The 22,318-nt window shown below is 36.9% G+C and overlaps 2 protein-coding genes across 8 annotated transcripts; both read left to right on the top strand.

Moving 5' to 3' along the window:
- Positions 1–6,743: 6,743 nt before the first annotated feature.
- On the top strand, positions 6,744–8,308 carry LOC149195450 (uncharacterized). Its single transcript, XM_089407922.1, has 3 exons — positions 6,744–7,351; positions 7,528–8,006; positions 8,138–8,308. Exons 1-3 carry the CDS (start codon positions 7,225–7,227, stop codon positions 8,306–8,308), a joined length of 777 nt encoding a protein of 258 aa, XP_089264048.1. The 5' UTR covers positions 6,744–7,224.
- Positions 8,309–8,526: 218 nt separating this feature from the next.
- Positions 8,527–15,810, top strand: LOC149195449 (uncharacterized). Of its 7 annotated transcripts, none has more exons than XR_016254591.1 (8): positions 9,454–10,399; positions 10,517–11,650; positions 11,814–12,424; positions 13,015–13,572; positions 13,705–14,384; positions 14,479–14,580; positions 14,699–14,911; positions 15,533–15,810. XR_016254591.1 is itself a non-coding variant. In XM_089405287.1 (7 exons), exons 4-7 carry the CDS (start codon positions 13,503–13,505, stop codon positions 14,735–14,737), a joined length of 888 nt encoding a protein of 295 aa, XP_089261413.1. In that variant the 5' UTR covers positions 9,454–10,399; positions 10,517–11,650; positions 11,814–12,424; positions 13,015–13,502; the 3' UTR covers positions 14,738–15,115. The 7 variants fall into 7 exon arrangements, 3 of the variants coding, with proteins under 3 accessions (XP_089261413.1, XP_089261412.1, XP_089261414.1); XR_016254590.1 differs by having other exon boundaries at positions 14,699–15,022; XM_089405287.1 differs by lacking the exon at positions 15,533–15,810 and having other exon boundaries at positions 14,479–14,577; positions 14,699–15,115.
- The last annotated feature ends 6,508 nt before the right edge of the window (positions 15,811–22,318 follow it).

Raw genomic sequence — 22,318 nt, 5'->3', positions numbered from 1 at the left:
AATCTAACAAAATATAAATCTAAACAAAAATTCTAACCAAACCTAAGACTACGGATCTTTTATATGCATATATATATATATTTATATTTGATTTTTTTTTTTGAAAACTAAAAAATAAAACTTCAAACTAAAAATAACCTACGTCTAAATGCAAATGCGTGCAGCACATCGAATCAAAACATATCAACAAAAATCGTAAATGGAAACCCTAAATCGACCGAAAATGAAACTCTAAAACTATCATAACCACGCAAATGCCTTTCAAAAATACGATACCTGTGGCGGATATCTGTGGCGAGTTTATACATATCGTAATAAACCCCAAACGCAGCTATTCGAAAGAGGAAAAACGCTTGAACGAAAACGTAACCCCTAGCTGCCGACGTGACTGCGTGATGGACGATTGCGAAGTGGAACAGGTTTAAAGTCTGAACAGATCGCGTCTTAGGCAGCTCCAAAAAAAACGTGCTTATCATACCCTTGCCTCAGTCGATGCAGGCCAACCGGAAATGCGTGGCCAGGTTTTTTTTTTTTTTTTTTTTTTGCTAAGTCGAATCCATATTAAAGCACAATGTCGATGCCAGAAAACGCAGGAGAGTCAACCGATCACCGGAGCTTGGAGGCTGGCGTAATGAAAACTCATTTTCCTTGCTCACGGATGCACTTCGACGGACAGGCATACAGATTTATAGCTTCCAAAATTACTCAATACAGCACACAGGATGTCTGCTGGCGTTTGCTGAGTAATTGAACTGTTTCACGTGAGACTTTGCCTAATGCATACGCGTGATGGCCTGCAATGATGGGTTCAAAGACGTAAACCCTCCGTGACCTTACCATGGAAAATCTCAAGCACGATTCCTCTGGTCCGACTGTGTTATCAAAAGTTCATATACAACAGACAAATCTCCCAAAAGAAAAAGGACCCAGTTGATGGCAGAGACGTAGATTATTTCCGAGATTTAATGCGTAAATGCCACCATCTATTCACTTGAATGCTGGGAGCAGATGTAAATGCTTCGCTGCTTGGATCTGGCTTGACCCTTAGATTGATATTTGTTGTTTGCTTCTGCCACCTGAAATCGCCCAAAAAATAATATGAAACCAAAATCAAAATCCTAAATAAACCTGACCTAAGCAAAACTAAAATTTGAAACCCTAGATCAGAAAATTCTGAAACCCTAAGACCGCTGATTAATGTACAAATGTGGCCCCTTAACAGCCAGATTCAGTAGTAGGCGCAGAAATATTTTAAAGAAATAAAGATTTTTAGATTTTTCACTGTGAAGAACTTCAGAAAGTCTCTCATTCAAATTAGAAAAATAAACCGAATGATAGACCCAGGATCAAATCCAACTGGGCTCAGCAGAAAATGCTTGCGGGAGTTGGCTGGTTCAGCCGAGAACTTCCCCGAACGCCCACAAAATTCCTTCAGAAAATGTTTTCTGCACAGCTCAAAACAACCGTCAACAAAGAGGGCAAGAATGCTGCTAGATCTCAGAGAGTAATGGAGATACTTGCCATTACTTTAGAAACCCTAACAGCACCCAAACCCTAGCAAGTGAACAAGATACCTGTGCTCACAATACTCTTAAAAAAAAAAAAAAGAGCTATTATCAATGACTGTAAATAAAATATGCAAAAACTAAAACAATCTCACAGCATTTTAAGAGAGTAACACCAGCAAGATATGGACCCCAAAGTCTTCTTTTATTAACCAGAAACAGATTTACAAGAGAGCTTCTTCAGTCTCAGACTCACAGATCGAATTTTCTGAAATGACCACCTAAGACCCTATATAAAGGAAATGATCCCAACGGCTAGTTCGAATGATCCATGTAGAAATGATCTCGACCGTTGATGAGGATCAAGACATCTCTTGATCTCATCCGTCGATTTATTCACTTAAAATATTATTTTTTAAAATTTTTAAAAATTTTAAATTTTTTATTATTTTTTATTTATTTTATTTTTTAAATTTTTAATTTTTTTTTAATTTTTTATTTATTTCATTTTTTAAATTTTTTATTTTTTTTATTATTTATTATTTTTAAATTTTTAAATTTCTTAATTTTTATTTATTTTATTATTTTATTTCATTTTTTAAATGGATCATCGAACTAAGTCTTTGGAAACATCACCTAGGACCTAGGACTTAGGACTCACGAGGGGATTTAAAATATTTTCAACCCTCAAGACACATTTCATGATGACTTTTTACAATTTACATCTCAAGGGGACAAACCCACTTAATACAGACCCTCACAAAACACCCAGTTCTGCGACACAACTATAATCTAGCAGATCAACACACTGGGATTCTCCTAAAGTTCTAATGACAAAATCCATCCCGGCTTTGGGGTCAGGTTTGAAGGAAAACTCTGCCGATCCATGGATCGGTGAGACGAAAAACCTCCCAGGACGTAGATTACCACTAGAAAGTTAGGTCCACCTAGGCAATACACATACACGACTCATATCTGCTAAGATTATTTAAAATTAACACATGCAGACTGGGTTTACAATTAGATTGATCAAGCTGCTGATGACTGCTGGATGGCACGGACACGCTGATCAGGTGCTGCCCCTTTCTTGCAAAGAAAAAGGGTGGGGGTACTGCATGGGTAGTTGACCGGTAGAGGTCAACACAGTGGTTACTTCCAGATGGCTTTACAAGGTAAAGCACGCTGCAGATGGAAGCATTGAGAAATTCAAAGCGAGGTTTGTGGCTAGAGGGTTCTCCCAGGTAGAGGGAGTTGATTATGAGGAGACCTTCGCTCTCGTGGCTCGATATACTTCGATTCGCCCCATTATATCGATAGCAGCAGAGATGGGTTGGAAGATCCACCAGATGGATGTGAAGACTGCATTTCTCTATGGCTTCATACAGGAGGAGGTGTACATTGAGCAGCGACAGGGCTTTGAGGTGCATGGGAAGGAGTCCCATGTGTGCAGACTGAAGAAGGCCCTTTATGGCCTGAAGCAAGCTCCCAGAGCTTGATACTCCAGGATAGATACATACTTGCAGGGGTTGGGTTTCACAAAGAGTGAGGCAGATCCAAACCTTTACTTTATTGTGATAGGTGAGGAGCCTCTCATTTTGGTGCTGTATGTGGATGACTTGGTCATTACAGGTACAGAGAGACTCATAGAGCACTGCAAGAGAGATCTTGTGGCGGAGTTTGAGATGAAGGACATCGGCTTGATGCATTACTTTTTGGGTTTGGAGGTGTGGCAGGAGGAGGGGCATTTCTTCCTGGGGCAGGTGAAGTATATTGTGGACATTCTTAGCAGATTCCACATGGAGGATTCATGTCAACACCGATGATCACCAACTGAAAGAAGCTTCATGTTTCGGATTCTGAGTTGGTGGATCCCACATTGTACAGGCAGCTGATTGGTTCCTTGATGTATTTGGTCAACAATAGACCAGATATTTGTTTTGCAGTCAACACGATGAGTCAGTTTATGTGTGAGCCTAGGAAGGTTCACTGGGTGGCTGCAAAACACATTTTGCGGTACTTGCAGGGGACAATGGATTATGGTCTGGACTACAGGCAGGGGGATGGAGTGAGACTGGCAGGTTATACTGATTCTGATTGGGCAGGTTGTGCTTCTGATAGGAAGAGCACTTCATGGTGTTGTTTTGGGTTGGGTTCAGCAGTAGTGTCATGGTTCAGCCGGAAGCAGCAGTCAGTAGCATTGAGTTCAGCAGAAGCAGAGTATATGGCAGCCAGTCTAGCTAGTTGTGAGGCCATCTGGCTTCGCAAGATGTTTGGCTTATTTGGTCAGCCGTTGAGACCTTCAGTGATTTACTGTGATAATCAGAGTTGCATTAAACTCACGGAGAATCCAGTGTTTCATGACAGGTCAAAGCATATTGGGATCAAATATCATTTCATCGGAGACTGTGTTCAGAAGGGAGCTGTGAAGCTTGAGTATATTCCCACTGATGAGCAAGTTGCAGATATTCTTACCAAAGCCTTACCACGGGGCAAGCATGACTACTTCAGAGACAAGATGGGTGTGGTGAAGAACACCCTCCTCGGTAAGAGGGAGTGTTGAAATTTGGTACCGGAGGACAGGTGGTTCCCTAAGACTTTGATCTTTGGCCTAGGGAAAAGTGTCCAAAAAGAATTTAGTTTTTGTCCTAAAGTGACTTTATAATTTTTATAAAGTCAAATCTAATTTAAAAGTGACTTTAAGTGATAAAGTTACTAAAGTCTAATTTTAAAGTGACTTTATTAAAGTCAATGTAAAATTAGAAATGAAAAGTGACTTTGGAAATAAATGACTAAGTGTGTCTTTATTAAAGTGGGGTGAATTAAAAAATAGAAAGTGAGATTTAAATGAGCATTTAATCTCAACCCTAGATCTCAATCTATCTCAGCCATTGGATTTAGGGATCACCCAAAAGTCACTTAGGGTTAGATTAAAGGAGGAAAATGAGGAAAAGGTCATTCATTCTTTCATGAGCAGATTGAGAGAAGGAGAGCAAGAGAGCAAGGGAGATTTCTGGACAGGGAGGAGAAGGAGACAGCAGCTTGGCACACATTCCAAGGCAGCAGTTTAGAAAATCCATACCGCTGAGTTAGCACACAGTGAAAGGTAGATTTTGGCACGATTTTCTAGAAATCCGTACAGCTGTTTGCACAGAAATCGAGGAGCAGTTTGCTGGCACATTTTCCAAGGAAATCCATACAGCGTATAGCTGTTTTTTTGCACGCAAATCGAGGTCCATAGAGCGTATTTATTGCAAGTCGTACAACAACATTTAAGGTTGAAAGTGGGCACGAAAATCGAGGAGGCCGTACAACATTTATTGCTGTCCTATTTTGCTGTTTGCTAGTATTTTCCAGTTCGCTGTGAGGCACGGAAAACGAGATAAGTTGTAAAATTTGCTTGCTGATTTTTGCTAAATATTTCTCACTGTAAAAGCATTTTTCAGAAATAAGAAAGAGCTCTTGAACTGGTTTTCCCCAAGAGTTGTAGGAGGTTTTTCCAGAGTCACCTTGACCAAAAATCTCTGTGTTTAAATGTGTTTTAATTGTTGTTTGTCGCTGCTGATTTTTATTTCTGCATTTTCCAGCATTCTGTAAAATTTCCAGAATTTGTGTTTTCAGCAAAAATTTATTTTGTCAGTTGTTGAATGCATGGATATGGGAAAGGGCGTTTAACTATATGGGAGAAATAAGGTGAAACTGAAAACCAGGGTGAGAAATGAGAAATTTTTACAAAAAGATTAGTTGAAGCTTCAATACCCATGTAAAGGTTAATGCTCAGCGAAATCAGTTTACCTATATCATTCTTATTCCTGTTTCTGCCCCTATCGTGGTGATAGCAACAGTTGATTTGGATCTCTTTCTAGGCCTCCTGGTACTGCAGAGTGGAGGGGATTTTTGAGGAAAAAGAAAGACATCCATGTCGTGTATTCAGCTTCTGAATACCCACATGGGTGAAGAGGAAATCGAATCGTTTTTTTTTTATCATTTCTAGTGTTTTCACCAAAAAACCCTCAGGGTTTCAGCGGCAAACAACCTTCAATTAAGGGTTAGAGTAATCGAAGCTACAATAACCTGCAAATACGAGGAAAATGTATCCCATGTCCTTGCACAAGGCTGTACTGGGGTTGTGGGCAACATGGGCATCCAAAAAGCAAGAATGGGCATTCTTGCTTCACTGTGAAAGGCAACAACCAAGAGGCAACAACGATTTCTTTGCATGCACTGTCATCTGTAGATTGTCATAAACATTGCCATTTGCGTACCCTTTCTTTATCTTTCTCGCGTCTAGAAACATCGCTTCAAATTCATGGACGTTGTGTTCTACTTGAAATGGTGTCATCATTTAAGTTTTGATGGAAATCAGGCCGCCCCTTGAACTCGCCAATGCACATAATCTGCATCTTGAGGCCGAGGTCGCCTGCAAGGGACGCCATGTGAAGGGCGGAGGGACCCAGATAAATCCTCAGTTCCTATTATCGTCAGATTATTCTTTTTAAACATGACTATGAATAACAATTCCAAAATCCTCCATTTGAGCATTTGAGCATCACCATGGATTTATAACCTCTGAAAATGCTAGAAAGTATTAAAACCCTAAATGACAGTTCCAACCAATAAATATATTGTTACATACCAGTGTTTGAGGAGATTACAATTTAGAACTAAAGTCTACAAGCAGGCCAATTTGTATATCTAGTAAAGCCATTTCGAAATGAAAATTCTACACAACCTATTCCGTAAATTTATTAAAGCCATAATTTTTCCTTTCTTGATCTCTGAGGTTTTTTTAGTTTTAAGTAAATGATAGTCCCAGTCCGGTTAGATTTTATTTGATTGACTTGTAGGATCATCCGTCTAAAGGAGGATGCTCTAGTGCGCTTATCTGTGGGTGAGAAAAACACAATTTATTCACTTCCTTTTACCCTGATCCTAATCTTCCAGGTTTGTGAATCCACTGATATCTACAATCATTATATCCAGAGTAATTAATCTCCCAGGTTTGTGAATCCACCGATATCTAAAATCACTATTTCCAGAAGAATTTTTATTGATTATGTTTTTAAATGAAAAATATTATTCAGGGTAAAAGCAAATATTAAAAATCTAAAAATCTTGTGAAAAGCAGTTAAAAAATAAAACCCGTCTGAAAAAGTGAAAAAATTTACTGATGAATAGGGTTACCTGTCAAATTTAACCCTAAAAATTTACTGATGAGTAGGGTTACATACCTGGAAAGCCATCCTCATTCCTTCTAACCCTGATTCCTTCTCCCAAGCCCGGCTGATTCGTTGAAGTACTTGGCTCTGTTAGGGCCATCGAGGTCTTTGATATCCACCACTGAATACTCAGGGAGTAAGAGACGTCAGACATCCGAGGACGTTTTCTTTTCCTTTGTGTATTGAAGCTTACTGCCCGTCCTGCACTGAATATTTCTATGCTCCTGAATATAGCGATTCCTCCAAAATCGAAGAACCGCGTGTGGAACCCCAGACCAGCGCATCGTCCAGCCATGCCCTGCCTGGGAGACGAGGGCTGCTCAATGAACAGCTGGCTAGCTGTGAGTGGCCTTCGACAGAGGACTAAGGTCGGTGGGGATCCGTCCCTTAACAGAACGCCTTTGGCCTAAACATTCCATTTGCTGTTTATCATTCTTCATAAGTAAGCCAAGAGCAAGAGTCTAGTTCTACCATCATTCATTTTTGTGTGTTCAAGAGGAGAAATGGCAACCAAACGCTCTTGTTGCATGCGCTTCTCCTGCGTTTCTTCAGCTTCATCAGATGAAAAGGGACAAGATCCCACTTCAGTAGGTACTCGGAGCTGGCCTTCTGCAATTGATAATACAATAGGTACAATGTTTTGATAGCGCAACGGATTGAATGTTTTTATTTATGTTTATGGATATTATTATTAAGAATAATATAGTCATTTCACAGAAGGCCCTTCTGCTGCTACAATTTGCGGCCATCAGCGCATGGTTCTGCAAATTATAATACTGATGCTGATGGCGATTTTGATTGTGCAGAAACTCTTCCAGGAGCTCCCAAGCGCACTGAAGCTCCAATCCCTGGATCTTCTAAAATTGTTTCAATGAAATATGAGATAGAACATGTTGATGTCAATCTCAATGTTTCAGGAACCCATCAGTGCGATAAAGCTCCAGTCTCCGAATCTCTGAATCTTCTGCGGAAATCTGAGGGAAAAAACGTGGATGTCAATCTCAATGTACCAGGAGCCCCCCAGTGCAATGAACCTTCATCCTCGGGATGTTCTATTGTTTCAATGAAATATGAGGGAGAAGATGTGGATGTCAATCTTAGCGTTTCAGAAGCCCCCTGGTGTGATGATGATCCGTCCTCTTCTTCTTCCAGAGGTGCGACTAAATCAGATGTCATTAACACCATATTACATAAAGATATTGAGGAAATCGACGAGAAAAAAGTGGATGTCAATCTCGATGACCTTATGGACCACATATCTGAGCTTTTGAAACTGAGGGAGGAGGTGGGTCACGATCTTTCATATCCATCCGAATTATATTATAATTATATTATAATTAGATTGTGAATTATATTCTTAGATAGTATTATAATTATTGTGTGATATCTGATTTGAATATATTTCATTTTTTTTAGGAAATGCTTCCAAATAAAAAAGCATCGAATCCCAGCAATTTCCCTTGGCCTGAAGGCTTCAAGAAATTGAATGCCATATTGTCATGGGGAACCGACTTGAAGAACTTCACGGAGTTACTGTCATCAGGATTAGATTTTGCTTCTAAATTGGTGTGTATTAGTCCTCATTGAGAATTTCATCACTTGCAACTAAAACTGAAAGTCGAGTATAATTATATTAAATCTCAAATTTCTTTTCTTTTTTTATGGTGTTCAGAAAGATGTTATATCTGGACCTGTTACAACAATCCTTAAGGATATAGGACAGGCAAGCGTTGTTACTGCAGGACTGCTTGTGGTAGCATATACTTTGGAAAGATTTCACGATCTTTCCGACAACAAAGAAAAGTGTTGGGTTCTTATCAAAGAAATGAGTTATGTGGACACTGTTGTTAAAAGATTCAAAGAAAGCCCCAAAGGAACGCAGGATGTAATCCAAGATGCAACAACATTGATAGTTGAAGGGGCGATCATGTGCTGTACTCAGATTGACCGTTCCACCTGGAAAAGGTAAATACTCAACATTCTGTGGTTAATCTTATTTACCACGCTTTGTATAAAGTACAGGGCTGTTGTCATAGTCAAATGCACAGAGAGCCCATGGTTAACATTCAAAGATATGAAAGAGTGTTTTTCATGGAATTTCATTGCTTGATTGCAGCTTCTTCTTAACGTCCAAAAACAAAGCCGAGTTGAGTGACATTAGCCAGAAGTTAAATGTCAAATACATGCAAATTAATATCGAAATCGGTTTTCGTGTTTTAACCGCCATCGAGTGCAAGGGGAGGTCCCCTTTGTCGAAAAAATGTCCTACACATGCTGGTAAATGTGTTGTTAAGTTAATTTATTTCATATTTAAGTTAATTATTAATATTATTTTACTATGAATTACCTTAAATATGGATCTGATGTTGAAAACTGTTTCAACAGTTGGAATCGAAAAGTCGGTGACAGAGGTTCTTGATCTTTTGGAAATTGAAAGTGACCAGAATGCTGTCACGGTTATACTCCATGGTTTCGGAGGGATGGGTAAAACCACTCTTGCAGATGTGGTCGTTTCAGAAGTTGGGGGCAGTAGATATTCCAAGGTTCGGCTGTTTGAAGACATAGAGCCAACTGGTGTTATAGAAAAATTGCAAAAACAAATATTAGAAAATTTGATGGAACCTGGACAGCCTATTCCAAATTTTAGCACGTATGAGGATGGACGGCGAGAGCTGGGAGAAAGGTTAGAGAAAGTGGAAGCTTTCGCTACATTGATAACGTTTTGAAGGGAGATGCGCTTAAAAAGCTTTTGCCACAGGATATGAGTAGAGCAAAGAAGGTGAGGCTCCTCCTTACTGCACGTGACGAAAATGTGAAGAATGCATGCCCAAGGCCGTGTACAGAACCCAAAATCTATAAGATGGAGGGCATTCAGGATCAAGAAGCATTGATTATTTTAAAGAAGGAAATAAAGGATGGAATAAACTATAATCAATTCAATGACATCATACACACATGTGGCGGGATTCCCCTCGTGTTAACATTAACAGCACCATTCATAGGTCGCGCAAAAAATGAGGAAGCTTATTCTACACAAGTGCTTCAGAAAGATAAATGGTCCAGTGAGGCCTTTGAGGAGATGCGCTACGCCTTTGCCTACGATGCTCTTCCCCCTGATTGTAAAGATCCATTTTTAGACTTCTTGTTCATTTTTCAAAGGATGGGCTTGGGACAGTGTGGAAGATATTGTGGGACAAGATAATCTGGAAATATTAGAAAGCAGAGCGCTTGTCACTAGAAGAAATGGCGTTTCAAGTGTACACGATGTCATCTTAACACTTGCTCGCCAAATGTCAAGGAAAGAGTCAAAAAGGAAAGAAAGTGTACACGATGTCATCTTAACACTTCTCGCCAAATGTCAAGGAAAGAGTCAAAAGGAAAGAAAGTGAGAAAGACATTCACGAGTGCAAGCAAACTTAAGGAGTTCCTCCAAGAGGAGGTAACAAATTATGAACGATATACATGTTTGTTTATACCGTCTTTGTTTGTTTAATGCATAAATCATTGAGAGTTGTTCAAGTTGGGAAATTGGCAAAGGTGGAGGGCAAGTGCAGTGAAACATTTAAGGAGTTGGTATTTTTTGAAGCGAAAGTTCCCCAGCTTCCGTTTCATGATGGGTCAAAGTTAAAGCAATTGAGTTACCTCAGTTATGAACCCAATGACTTCAACCTATCCAAGGCAAGTGATTCTTTTTCCCATTCACTTTTCCTGAGAAAATTGATTCTACGTAAGTAAATGTTTTACTACTTTTTAATGGTTTCATATGATTGTAACGTATAAGCACATAACTTGCAGATGCCTTCCCGTTTGAGACACATGGAATTTGATGGAAGTTCACATTTTCATGTATTTCAAATCTTTTCCAAGCATCTTCAACAACTTGGACATTTTGAGAATACTAAGATTGGTCAACTCTTCAAAATTGAAAAATCTCCCTGAATTGGGTGACCTAGTAAATGGTTTGCAGGAACTATCTTTTTCAAATTGCAAATCCATACAGAAACTGCCAGGTTCAATTTCAAAGCTTCGGTATTTACGGATACTGAAAATGGATAGCTGTTCAAGTTTGACTGAGTTGACGGTTGATTTCGGATCGTCGACTTCTCTGCAAGAACTGGTACTGAAAAGTTGCTCAGAATTAAAAAGACTCCCAGATAGTGTCGAGAAACTTTCATCTTTGACATCACTGAATTTATCACAATGCGGCAGCCTATTAAATCTTCCCCACGGCTTAGGAAAGTTAACCTGCCTTCTTGAATTAAATTTAAAGAATTGTAATAGCCTAGAAAGTATTCCATTAAGTGTTGGAGAACTGAAGCTTCTGTGAGCCTTGAATTTGGAATACTGTCGTACTCTAAAAGAATTACCCGATGGGTTTTGTAACCTCTTCTTTATTACAAATCTTTCATTTAAACGTTGTGCTAGCCTTGAGAAGCTTCCAGATGGGTTTGGTAAATTAGAAAGTTTCAAAGTGCTGGACATGACTGGCTGTGAAAGACTACATAAGCTTCCGGAAGGTTTTGGTCAACTCAAAAATTTAGAGGTGTTGGTTCTTGAAGATTGCAGCGAGCTTAGAAAGTTATGCAATGACTTTCACTGTCTTTCCTCGTTGCAACGTCTACATTTGAGTAGTTGCAAAAGATTAGAGAAACTCCCTGACGACTTCCATTTCCTAACCTCATTGCAACAGCTACATTGGAATGGATGCGAGAGATTGGAGAAACTCCCTGAAGATTTCCATTACCTAAACTCATTGCAATTTCTAGCTTTGGGTGAGTGCCCCAAGCTAGAAGGGAAATCAATGGACCACATGGCAAAGATGAACACATTACAAGTTGTGGCCATCAGGAAAAGCGAAGAGTTGGTGAAGAGATGGGCAGTCAAAGTAATGGCCATGGATCATCGTCTTTGTTAGTTATTTCAAAGGAGGTGAGCATACCATCTATTCACATTTATGATAAGTATATAATCATCATTCATAAAGTGAATTTTAGATAATGACTTTTTATGATAAGTATATAATCATCATTCATATAATTGTTTTTATCTCAATTTTTTTTCTAATAGTTTGTTCCACCAACAAATTTTCCAGGATCCGTCCATTTCAGAGAGTAATAAAGAGAATATCAAAAACAGTATTTTATCAGAACTTGATGACCTGCTTGGGGAGAGCCATTCCATCTGTCTGATCTTCCACCAAACACCTCCACCCTTCTCATATATGATTTCGATCCAGCTACGGACCAATTCCCGTGGCCCTTAGTTGAGGAGACGGTAAACGATGGAATGCAAATAAAAATAATATATATTGGTCCACACTTTGATTGGTTGCCAACGAAAGTCAAAGATACCATATTTGTGGTCCATCTGTCGGAAAGTCGTACAGTAGATATTCTCAGGAATATGTGGGTTACAAGAGAAGGAGATGTTGTTGATCATGAGAATGATCGTTGCTACCTTTTGATGGATACGAAGATGGTGAGGGATGGCAACAGCGATAATTATCGCCCTTGTTCCTGTTGGAGATTTTTGAAAGCAAGTGAATTGGAGGAATTTGTGGTAGTTAACTCTAGGAAATACAGATGGTTGAAGCAGCTCGTAGAAACGGATCAAGAGAATAATGCAGATTTGTTAACAGAATTGTTTGCACCTCAAGGGGACGAAACCACTCCAGTCTTTCAAAAGAATGAGTCATCACAGCAGGTACAAATGCCTCAAACCTACAAGGGCAGAGTAATATTTTACTTTTAACCGAATTAAGCAATTTTTTACTTCGTTTAACAATTTTCAATTCTACTTTCAGTCATTGCGCTCGTTTATTTTGTTGGTGAGACCATTGGATGATCGAACTGAAAATTTTGTTACTACTTGTCTATCTGTATAAAGTAATTGAAACTTTTACTTCATTTAAAAATTATCAATATCACTTTAGTGTTATTTATTCAGGTTAGGATGTTAGGAGAGATGGGTGTTATTTATTCAGCTTAGGATGTTAGGAGAGATGGGTGTTATTTATTCGGCTTAGAATGTTAGGAGAGATGGGTCTGATCCTCAGAGCTATTAGTTCATGGATCTTTTCCACTAAGGCTAGATGTTGATTTACTTTATGTATTGTATTTTTTTTAGGAGATTGTTTGATTCCTCTTGTATATATATATATATAAGTGTACTCAACAATCCGTTTGACTTATTTTGTGATCATTAGATATAAATTTAATTATCTTATCTTATCTTTACTTATTGGTTTATATTGTTGATGGTGTGCTCGATTATTTTGTGCGTAACCTGTGTAGGCTCCAACCGAAAACTCCGAACGGAAAACTACTTATGGAGTTGACCAATTGAAAGGAAAAACTATTCTTTTAGAAATGAGGCCACCCAACTCCTTCTATGACATTAGCCTTCCGCTTTTGAAGGCAATGTACCTGGACGAAAAAGAGAAACTTGATCTTGAAATTATATCCATTCCTCTTGTGGAGCCAAGCGAGAAATGTTATGTATTTGATGTATATGAGCAGTTTTCAAGAGAAGTTCCTTGGTTTGTTCTCCAAAATTCATGGATGGTAATAACAAGAGTAGTCGAGTTCTTTTTTGAGAACCAGTGTGGATGGGGAGAAAGTGATGTATCTGAAAAATGGTATCCAACTATAAATTGGATTGTAGAACCAAACGGGAGAATCACCTTTTATAGACCTTCTATATCCCTTCTAGATAGGGGAGAATCGTTTAAGGTTCTTTTTAACCATCTACAAAGTGCATCATAACAATCCAGAAAAGAAGAATGGGAACAACTAAGGAAGATGTCGATTTCAGAGTTTCTTTTCAACCACTTAGAAATTGTGTCAGTTCAGGTAAATAATTTTACTTGTTTTTCCATTATTATATAATTTTAACAATGATAATAAAGGAAAATTAATAATGAATAGATGACAGGTAATTGATTTTCAAATATAATTTTTATTTTGTTCTTTCTTTACGAGTAGGTGAAAAAGCTGGAAAATTGCTATGCTGGTATAGCGGGAATGATAAGGAGGTTATATGTTCCATATGGAATGCAATGGAGCAGTTCAGGGACCGCATTCACATTATTCAGATTGGCCGTACTATTATGAGCAGGTTTTACTTCACTAAAAAAATTTACAAGGATTATTATTATCCCTTGGAAATTTCAACTGAGATGGAAGGGATTTCTTTGTTAAATTTATCAATGCGTGAAACTCTGAAATTTTCAATGCGGCTTCACCATTTGGAAGAAGAAATAAACGGAATGGACGAAAGCGATAAGCAGTTGTTTGAACTGAAAAGTCTTTTACATTCTGTTCAACCTAAGCCTGAAGACTACAGGTACGGATCCATTGCCTTCACGGACGAGGGGGGCGAAATGGTTGCAGCTTTCAGAGGAGAGATTTTCCGGTCGATTTTCCGACCAGATAGGAAAGATAGAGCACAGCGATGCATAAAGGTAATGACGAAGGATTTAGGAGGAGGAAAAGCAATACGTAATGAGGACCCAGGGATCCCTGACAGCCTTATAAAGAACACGCAAACAGCATCCGCTGCAGCAGTTGAGCTAGAAAATATGGATGTCTATTTCGATAGCTTGACACGATACATATCTGGGCTTTGGGGAGTGGAACTTCATCAGCTTTTCAAATTCAACAAGGTAGATTGGTTTTTATTTGGTATTCCTCCTCAGATTTCTGAATCATATTATCTTCTATTAACAGAACGACTCTCATTTTCTTATTTCCTAATAGGAGGGGAAAATGTGGTCCCACCCAAAGGTCAGTTGGCCGACTTCCAGAAGCTTCGGTAGGCTAAAGAATTTCCTGTCAGACGGAGCTGTCGACGATTGGGTTGTCCGTATTAAACCTCCCAATTGATTAATTTTTTTGTCCTAACATGAAATTCATTGCTGGATCATGTCCAATTTCTATGTCAAATATTTAATATAAATTCATCTATTATGGGTTTCAGAGAGATGTCATTTCTGGTCATCCTGAAGAAAAAAGATAAGCGGACGATCGTCATTCACAGTTTGCTGAAGCGTATAAAAGAGGCAAACTGGGCTGTTGCAGGTCTTCTTGCGGTAGCGGATGTCCTGGAGAGATTTCAAACTGTTTCTGCCAACCGAATTGAGTGCCTGTTTGTTTTAGACAAGATGTTCAGATTGGCCAAATATACTCGGCAGTTAAATCAAAAGCCTGGGTTGTGGAGAAAGATGAAGTGTGTAGCAACAGCAATTATAGTTGCATCCTCCATCAAGTGCTGTAGTCAAATTGATCAATCCAAATTTGCCTTGTGAGTACTGGACACTTTAATGTTAACATTTAATGTTAACAATAGTGGTGTTTAGAAACAAATTATATGCCACGGGTGGTCAAATGATTCACTTCAGATAATTTTAGATAAAATAGTTGATTGTTTGTACTTTTTGGTGTGGAATCAAGGAAAAAAATTGAGTTGAAATATTGATGTGTTATTTAAATTGGTTTTTTGACTACAGATATGGATTCAACATCCTAAAAAAGCTTTAGGGCACTTCAATTGTACAGAGATTACCCATAAAACTTGTGATTTCAATAAATTGCGGCAGGGTTTTAGAGAAATTAGACTAAAAAACCTACCCTAAAAACTTCCAAAAAAATCACACTGAATAAGTTAAGTTATGACTATGTGTGGAAGCTGGCTTTTTATACAATCAAATAAATTTTTAGAACAAAGAAGCCGGTTCGTTGTTTGTTTTAAGGTAGAGCCCGGCGCAAATAAATTTCGAAACAAACAGGACTTCAGAAAAAATTCCTTATGCAGGTTTTGTGTAGCTGCCGTCAACAAGGACAGGCTGGAGCAAGCTGAATCGCAATTAATGAAAAATTGCGACATAATGGCCAAGGCAATCGCCGAAGGTCTTAGTAATGAAAATGGAAATGTGCGACCACTGCCACGGTTTCGAGTTCTTCCTTGAAAGCGAAGATGAAGGTGGGCCATCTTCTGAAGTTGAAAGTGGCTTCTCCTTTGTCATGACCTGTTACACAGGTACGACCGGAAAAGAATAATAAGACGGAACCTCATCTATTTCTTGTATAGTAGCGCCCAATGCTACACATGAGACTTACGGATTTGGTGTATGGATACTAAAATTTCTCTGTCGTATTTGTTTTTAGGAAAAGAATTATTTAAAAAAAAAAAAAATTAATGTTTTATGAAGGCTAAAGATAGTTTAGGCGACAGATTGTTTTTCATCGGCTTGATGTATTTTTTTTGTGGAGTTTCACAATAAATGTTTTGAATTTCTGGACAAATCCCTCCCTAAATAGATTATCCCAAGAGCTAGGTGCTAGCTTATTTGCATAACTTTCCCTTTTGCTTTTGAAAGTCTCACATTCTAAAATGAAATGCTTTTCTGTTTCCAAGGACCTCCCACATTTTTTTTGGTTTTTTCCAATACCCTAAAAAATTATATTTGAAAAAACCACTCTTTGTTCTTGAAACATGAGATATACCAACACATGATCAGATTTGATGAGTGGACTACGAGTGCTAAATTTTAGTAATGGACATAACTATTATATAATGTTCACTTTATTTTAGAAATGTTATTATTTTTTATTAATTTAATTACTCTAAAGCATCATTTGTTTAAAATATATTTTCATATGATTCTAAATAGTAAAAAATTAGCATAAATTTTAAACGGAAGTCTTAAATTATAGCTAAATTTAAACTAATTTTTATTTTTATATTTTATTTATTTAATTTTATATAATTTAAACTAATTTTTATTTTTATATTTTATTTATTTAATTTTATTCTTTTGATTTTAATTTGTTTTTTATTATTATTTTATAAACCTTCAAACCAAGTAACTTCAATCCTTTTTCTTATTATTTATTTAATTTTAATTTTAATTTGTTTTTATTATTATTTTATAAACCTTCACATATGGGAACCTCAAGCCTTTTCCTTATTCCAATTTCTCAAGCCTTTTCCTTATTCCAATTTCCAAATTTGCACTTATGGGGCCTTTTCCTTCGTCCAATTTCCACATTTGCCCTTCTCGGCCATGGGCCATGATGATGTGGATAGTTGATGGGTCACGGGACCACGATGATGTGGACGTGCTACGATAACGTGGAGAGTCTAAGAGCAAGAATTTGCATCCTGGGTTCGGTTTAGGTTTGGATTAGCTTGGATTTATTTTATTTTTTGATAACATAATCTTGGGTTCATAATGGTAATTTTTATTACATTATTTTATTCTTTGATAACAACATTTTGAGTTTGTGCTAGGTGCTAGGTTTGGATTAGCGACATCGTCCTAATTTAGCGCTAGGTTTGGATTAGCTTGGGTTTTGGCTAACGTACATGTTCTTTAATTCACCTAAATCACAGGGAGTTTGTGTTTTGACTTCATCTTTGGGTTAGGTTGAAAGGTTTTATTATGACAAATTATTATATAAGGTTTTATTTTGACCAATTATTACATTATTTTATTTTTCGTTAATTTATAATATTATTTTAATTTTTCTTATTTAATTAACTTAATTCACAATTGGTTTGAATTCTTTTTGTACACAAGTTTTGATTTTATCTTGTGTTCAAAGCTTTCAATATGACTATTATTTTATTACTATTACATTATTACTTAACTCACATGATGTTTCAATTTATTTTATTACTTAACATATATGAGTTTTGAATTTATTTTATTATTTTATTTTATTACCTAACTCACACTAAATATATGATTATTATTTTATTACATGAGATTTGAATTTATTTTATAAATCTCATTTATTTTATTACCTAACCCACATGAGCTTTGAATTTATTTTATTTTATTACTTAATTTTTATTTTATTGCTTTGAATTTATTTGAAACTCACATTAGCTTTGAATTTATTTTATTATTTTATTTTGAATTTGTTATAAATAGGCTCAAACCTTTCCATAGGATTATTATTACTCTCTCAATATATAATACTTTCTCAAAGCTTTCAATATGATTATTATTACTTGCTCAATATATATTGAGTCTTTCTCAAAGCTTTCAATATGATTATTATTTCTTTTTCAATATATAATGAGTTATTGCTTAGACTTTATTACTTTATCAAAGCTTTCAATATGATTATTATTACTTTCTCAATATATAATAGTCCAAAGCTTTCAATATGACTATTATTACTTTCTCAATATATAATGAGTCAAGCAATATATAATGTGTCAAAAGCTTTCAATATGATCATTATTTTATTAATTTTCTCAAAGCTTTCGATATGATTATTATTACTTTCTCAATACATAATGAGTCAAACCATGGCTCGCAATCCACCATAACTTTCACATTCTTAATACAAATTATGTTGAGTTCAAAAAACTATATAAACACAAAAGTTTATTTCAGCTGATGCATTTGGTACTAAAATTTGCGGAGTTTAAATTAATGAATGAGAATCACCTACAAAATTGATGGACGATTGTTGAGTCACGACTTCCCAAGGCTATATCTCGACCTACGAGGCACCAAATCAGGCTAAGGGGGATTCATTAGAAAGCTAAAATTGAGGAGAATATTCTAGAAACAATTGTTTGGTCAAATATGCAAATTAAATTAAAAAAAAAAAAAGTAAGAGAAAAAAGGACCACAAAAATGCAACAAACTAGGATCCCTGAATTTATTTTTGGAAATAAAATTGTTGCTAAAACATTTTGTTGTTGGAATATCATCAAAATGTAATCTAATTGACAGAAATGCAACAACAAATAAAGCATGAGATGACATAAAATAGTTTTAGCCTAGATTTAAGAATTTGTTTCTAATTTACAGGATTTAAGTATTCTTCGAGTAATTAGATTTGAATAACTTTTAGATTTTAATTTTAATAATAGCTTATAGTTTTGATATAATTTTTAATATAGATTTTTGTTGGAATTTTGCAAAGGTTTTGAAGGCCCAAGGCTAGAAAAAATTAAAAACCTCTTTATGTTTTGAAGGTAGTTATCAGTTAGTGACTCATGATTGGTGGATTGGAACTTCAGACATAAGGATTTGATCCTTCAGCTCCTGAGAAATCAAAGAACGAATCTTCATTTCCTTTTTTCAATTGTTTATTAAACTTCCATTTAATGGGCTTCTATTTTCAATCAATTTGTAGTACTATTTAAGAGAAACCTAGGGATGAAGCTAAGGGGGGTTCAATTTTGAATTACTAGGGAACCTTTGCACTGCTATAGAGTTATTTCTTGGAGGAAATTGGTAGCCTATTGCACTGGATCAAAAGGGGGATGTTGGAGATCGAAGAAGCTCATGTCATCATGGATTTCCTTTGAAATATTTTGCACTTTGAAGCTTGTAACCAAATCTCTACTTCTGCACATTGTTGTATGAATTTGGAGGTTGGTTGATGGTCTGTTAAACTTATTTGATTTTCAATTTATGTCCTATTTAGATTAGCATGCATTTTTGATGTGGCATTGTTGTTAATTTCATGCAATTCATGCATATTTAAAACTAATGAACATTTTTGTTCTCATGGTTGGTCAGATTTAGATCAAAATTGAATATTGGATTCAAGTGACCTTGTGTGCGTTGTTTGATAATTGTTTAGCATTTTAATTATATGCTTGCTTTTGCGTCAATTATTATTGCATCATATGAACTATTTTTGTGATGTGATAGTACGATTATGTCTTGAATTCAGTTGTTGTTAATTGAATCTAGGTATGTGTCTATGAGGATCTGGCAACTATTTATTTAGATAATCAAATATACACGTGTTGCAATGGATGCGAGTCATATGACTTGTTTCTCTGATTTATCAGTTAATATTTAGATTAGATCTAGTTCCAGTCCATTCGCCTTGCTCTTTGTTGAGATTGGTACCATTCCCTCTCTTGGTCGAGATAGGCTAGAAGAGTTTTTCTTAGGATTAGCGATTAAATATTTCTCTAAGCTATGTGCATATTAATCTAAGATGCATTAAGGAACTCATATTAAAAAGTGTCATTTTTAAGAGCAATTCATCAAGTGGAAACTAGGCCCACATACCAGTCGGAATCACCATACCAAATGGATAAGGGTCTAATTAGGGCTCTAACTGGGTGATCTCTTTAATGTTGTCTTTCTAGGCATCATCATTTTTGGCACTAGGAAGCATAGGGGCTTCACTAGGGGAGCAATACCATACCATGTGCATTCATATTGGGGATATATATTAAGGGAAAAATGACATAATATATTGAGCATATAATAGGGGTAAAGGATTTTTACATGTGTATAAAAATAGAGCGCAAAGTGAATGAAAAAATATAAAAAGGTATTAAAAATGTTAATGAAAAATGGATACCTATAGTATTTAGTGAAAGTAGCGGGGTTTTAAATTGGGAAGATATATTGGGTTCATATTGTTAGGGGGTTAAAAAAAGTGATTTTTAAATATATTTTCCAATATGGAGTCAAATTAAGGGTATTGTTTAGTATTGCACAAACGCATGTGCTATGTAAGAGGTTCAATAAGTGAAGCCCTCGTGCTAGGAGGAGGGAAGATTGACAAGTTGACCCTTTGGAGCTTTTGATTTTAAAGTTTTTTGTTTTTAATGGCTCATTCCAAAATCTGTATTTGGAGATATGTTTTTGAACGAGTATCATGTACTACTCCATTAAAAATAGTTAATCTCTTGTTGAAAAATAATTTTGATGGTGATAGTGAAATTATTGCATCTCAATATGTTTTTGTTGTAGCGACTACAACTACCCTCCAAAAATTTTCCTATGCTTCGATTTTGGAGCCTTCCTTCTTAACCATAGTAGCTCATCTCGCACTGATCCAAGTATTCATGCTTCAACTAAGACTTATCCTTTTCAGTTTGGCTTGTGTTTGCTTACTTAGTTGATTTTCTAACTCATAAGCTCATCTCCTAACTTTGTCCCATAACAGTTTTGGGCCTGCACAATTCTTGAGAGCAACTAGCCTTGTTGTTGGGAATTACGTAGTCCTGACTGCCAGTGAGCCTTGAGCTCAGAAAATGTGCAGTCATGAGGGGGCATCCCAACGCTGAGCCCAGAAATAACGCAACCCTCACTGAGCTCACAAAATGAGTAGTGCGTTGAGGCGGAAAGTTGCATAGTTCCTAGAACTGCACTGTCTTTCCTGGCAGTGTCCATGGCAAGTTTCCATGGAAAAAACAAAAAGAGAAAAGCATCCCTAAAAAATATGGATCTATTTTTAATATCCCAAAGGAGGCACTCATGCTATTTTTGGAAACATCCGAAAAGTGTTGCTTTTTCCTCGATTTTAGGCATGCGCTCCATAAACCCTAATTTGTCCAAATCTATTTAATCGACATTGCTAGAGCTCATTTGCACATTCAATCTTGGAGCTCTAGCATTACCGAGGAGATCAAGGAGCCTTCAATGTGATTATCGTCGCTTTCCCGGGTGAGTTTTTCTTTTGTCATCTTTTGTTGCTTTTTCTGTCGCTTTTTGTTGTTTGGCTTGTGTGAGTGTTGTTTCACTTGTTTCTCTACATGGTTGCTGGCATTTTAAATTGTTTTGAATTGTAGAAGTTTTAAGTTATAGATTTCATTTCCCAAGTGTTGCATTAGTTTTCCTATTTTTGCACCAATGGTCACCATTGTGACGACTCTCCTCACACATTTCGTTTTCCTTCCGTTTAATCAATTGTTGCACTTGATTCACATGCATTCATGTACACTTAAGTCATATCTGCACTCATCTTCACACTATCTCTCAGATCTTCTTGTTTTTCACACCTCCCTTGGGTAGATCTGGGTTTCCCTTGGCCGGATCTCACTTTGCACAACTGGTATTGCGCAATCTGGGGGCTCAAGCCATAATATTGGCCTCTAGAATTGCGCAGAGCATACGCTGAGTTGGCTCCAAATGCGCACTGCACAGTTTCAGGATCCAACCTCCCAACTTGGCCACTAAGACTGTTAAATGTGCAGTCTCTCCCAATCGTTTGCCTAGGCTGAATTGCACATTGTGCAGTTCTAGTCATTGAGCTTCCAACTTGACTGTTGGGACTATGCAATGCACATTTCCCACAGTTAGTCAGTCACCCCTATCAAGAAACATTGTGCAATCCTTCACATCTATTGCCTGAGGCTGAGGATGTTGATGCATTAAGAAGGTACCCAGTATTGCAACAGTTTCAGGATGTATTTCATGAGGACATTTTAGAGTTGCCACCTCACAGGAGGTATACTTTTTTATTGAGTTGGTGTCAGGGGAAGCTCCAGCATCAAAAGCACCTTATAGGATGAGCACACTTGAGTTGGTAGAGTTGAATTTGTAGTTAAAGGAAATGTTGGACAAAGGATACATCAGACCCAATGTATCACCTTGGGGCGCACCAGTGTTATTCGTAAAGAAGAAAGATGGTACTCTTAGACTGTGCATTGACTACAGGCAACTGAACAAGGTAACGATCAAGAACAAGTACCCTTTGTCGAGGATTGATGATTTGTTTGATCAGTTAAAGGGAGCAACAATGTTCTCTAAGATCGACTTGAGATCGGGATACCATTAGGTATGCATTAAGGAAGAGGATATCTTCAAGACTGCGTTCAGGA

Source organism: Pinus tabuliformis, chromosome 2_2, assembly GCF_031772625.1.
Source record: "Pinus tabuliformis cultivar Carrire ecotype Pingquan chromosome 2_2, CPIR1, whole genome shotgun sequence".
NCBI classification, from domain to species: domain Eukaryota; kingdom Viridiplantae; phylum Streptophyta; class Pinopsida; order Pinales; family Pinaceae; genus Pinus; species Pinus tabuliformis.
Note: the sequence above shows the minus strand (reverse complement) of the source record. Positions and strands in the feature narration are given on the sequence as shown.

Bases quoted from the DNA above. Each gene is read 5' to 3' on its own strand.
- LOC149195450 (XM_089407922.1), top strand. From the start codon at position 7,225: ATGGCAACCAAACGCTCTTGTTGCATGCGCTTCTCCTGCGTTTCTTCA. The intron at 7,352-7,527 runs GTACAATGTTTT...TTGATTGTGCAG, and splicing joins TGCAATTGATAATACAATAG to AAACTCTTCCAGGAGCTCCC. The intron at 8,007-8,137 runs GTGGGTCACGAT...CATTTTTTTTAG, and splicing joins TTTTGAAACTGAGGGAGGAG to GAAATGCTTCCAAATAAAAA.
- LOC149195449 (XM_089405286.1), top strand. From the start codon at position 13,503: ATGGGAACAACTAAGGAAGATGTCGATTTCAGAGTTTCTTTTCAACCA. The intron at 13,573-13,704 runs GTAAATAATTTT...CTTTACGAGTAG, and splicing joins TAGAAATTGTGTCAGTTCAG to GTGAAAAAGCTGGAAAATTG. The intron at 14,581-14,698 runs GTCCGTATTAAA...TATGGGTTTCAG, and splicing joins GAGCTGTCGACGATTGGGTT to AGAGATGTCATTTCTGGTCA.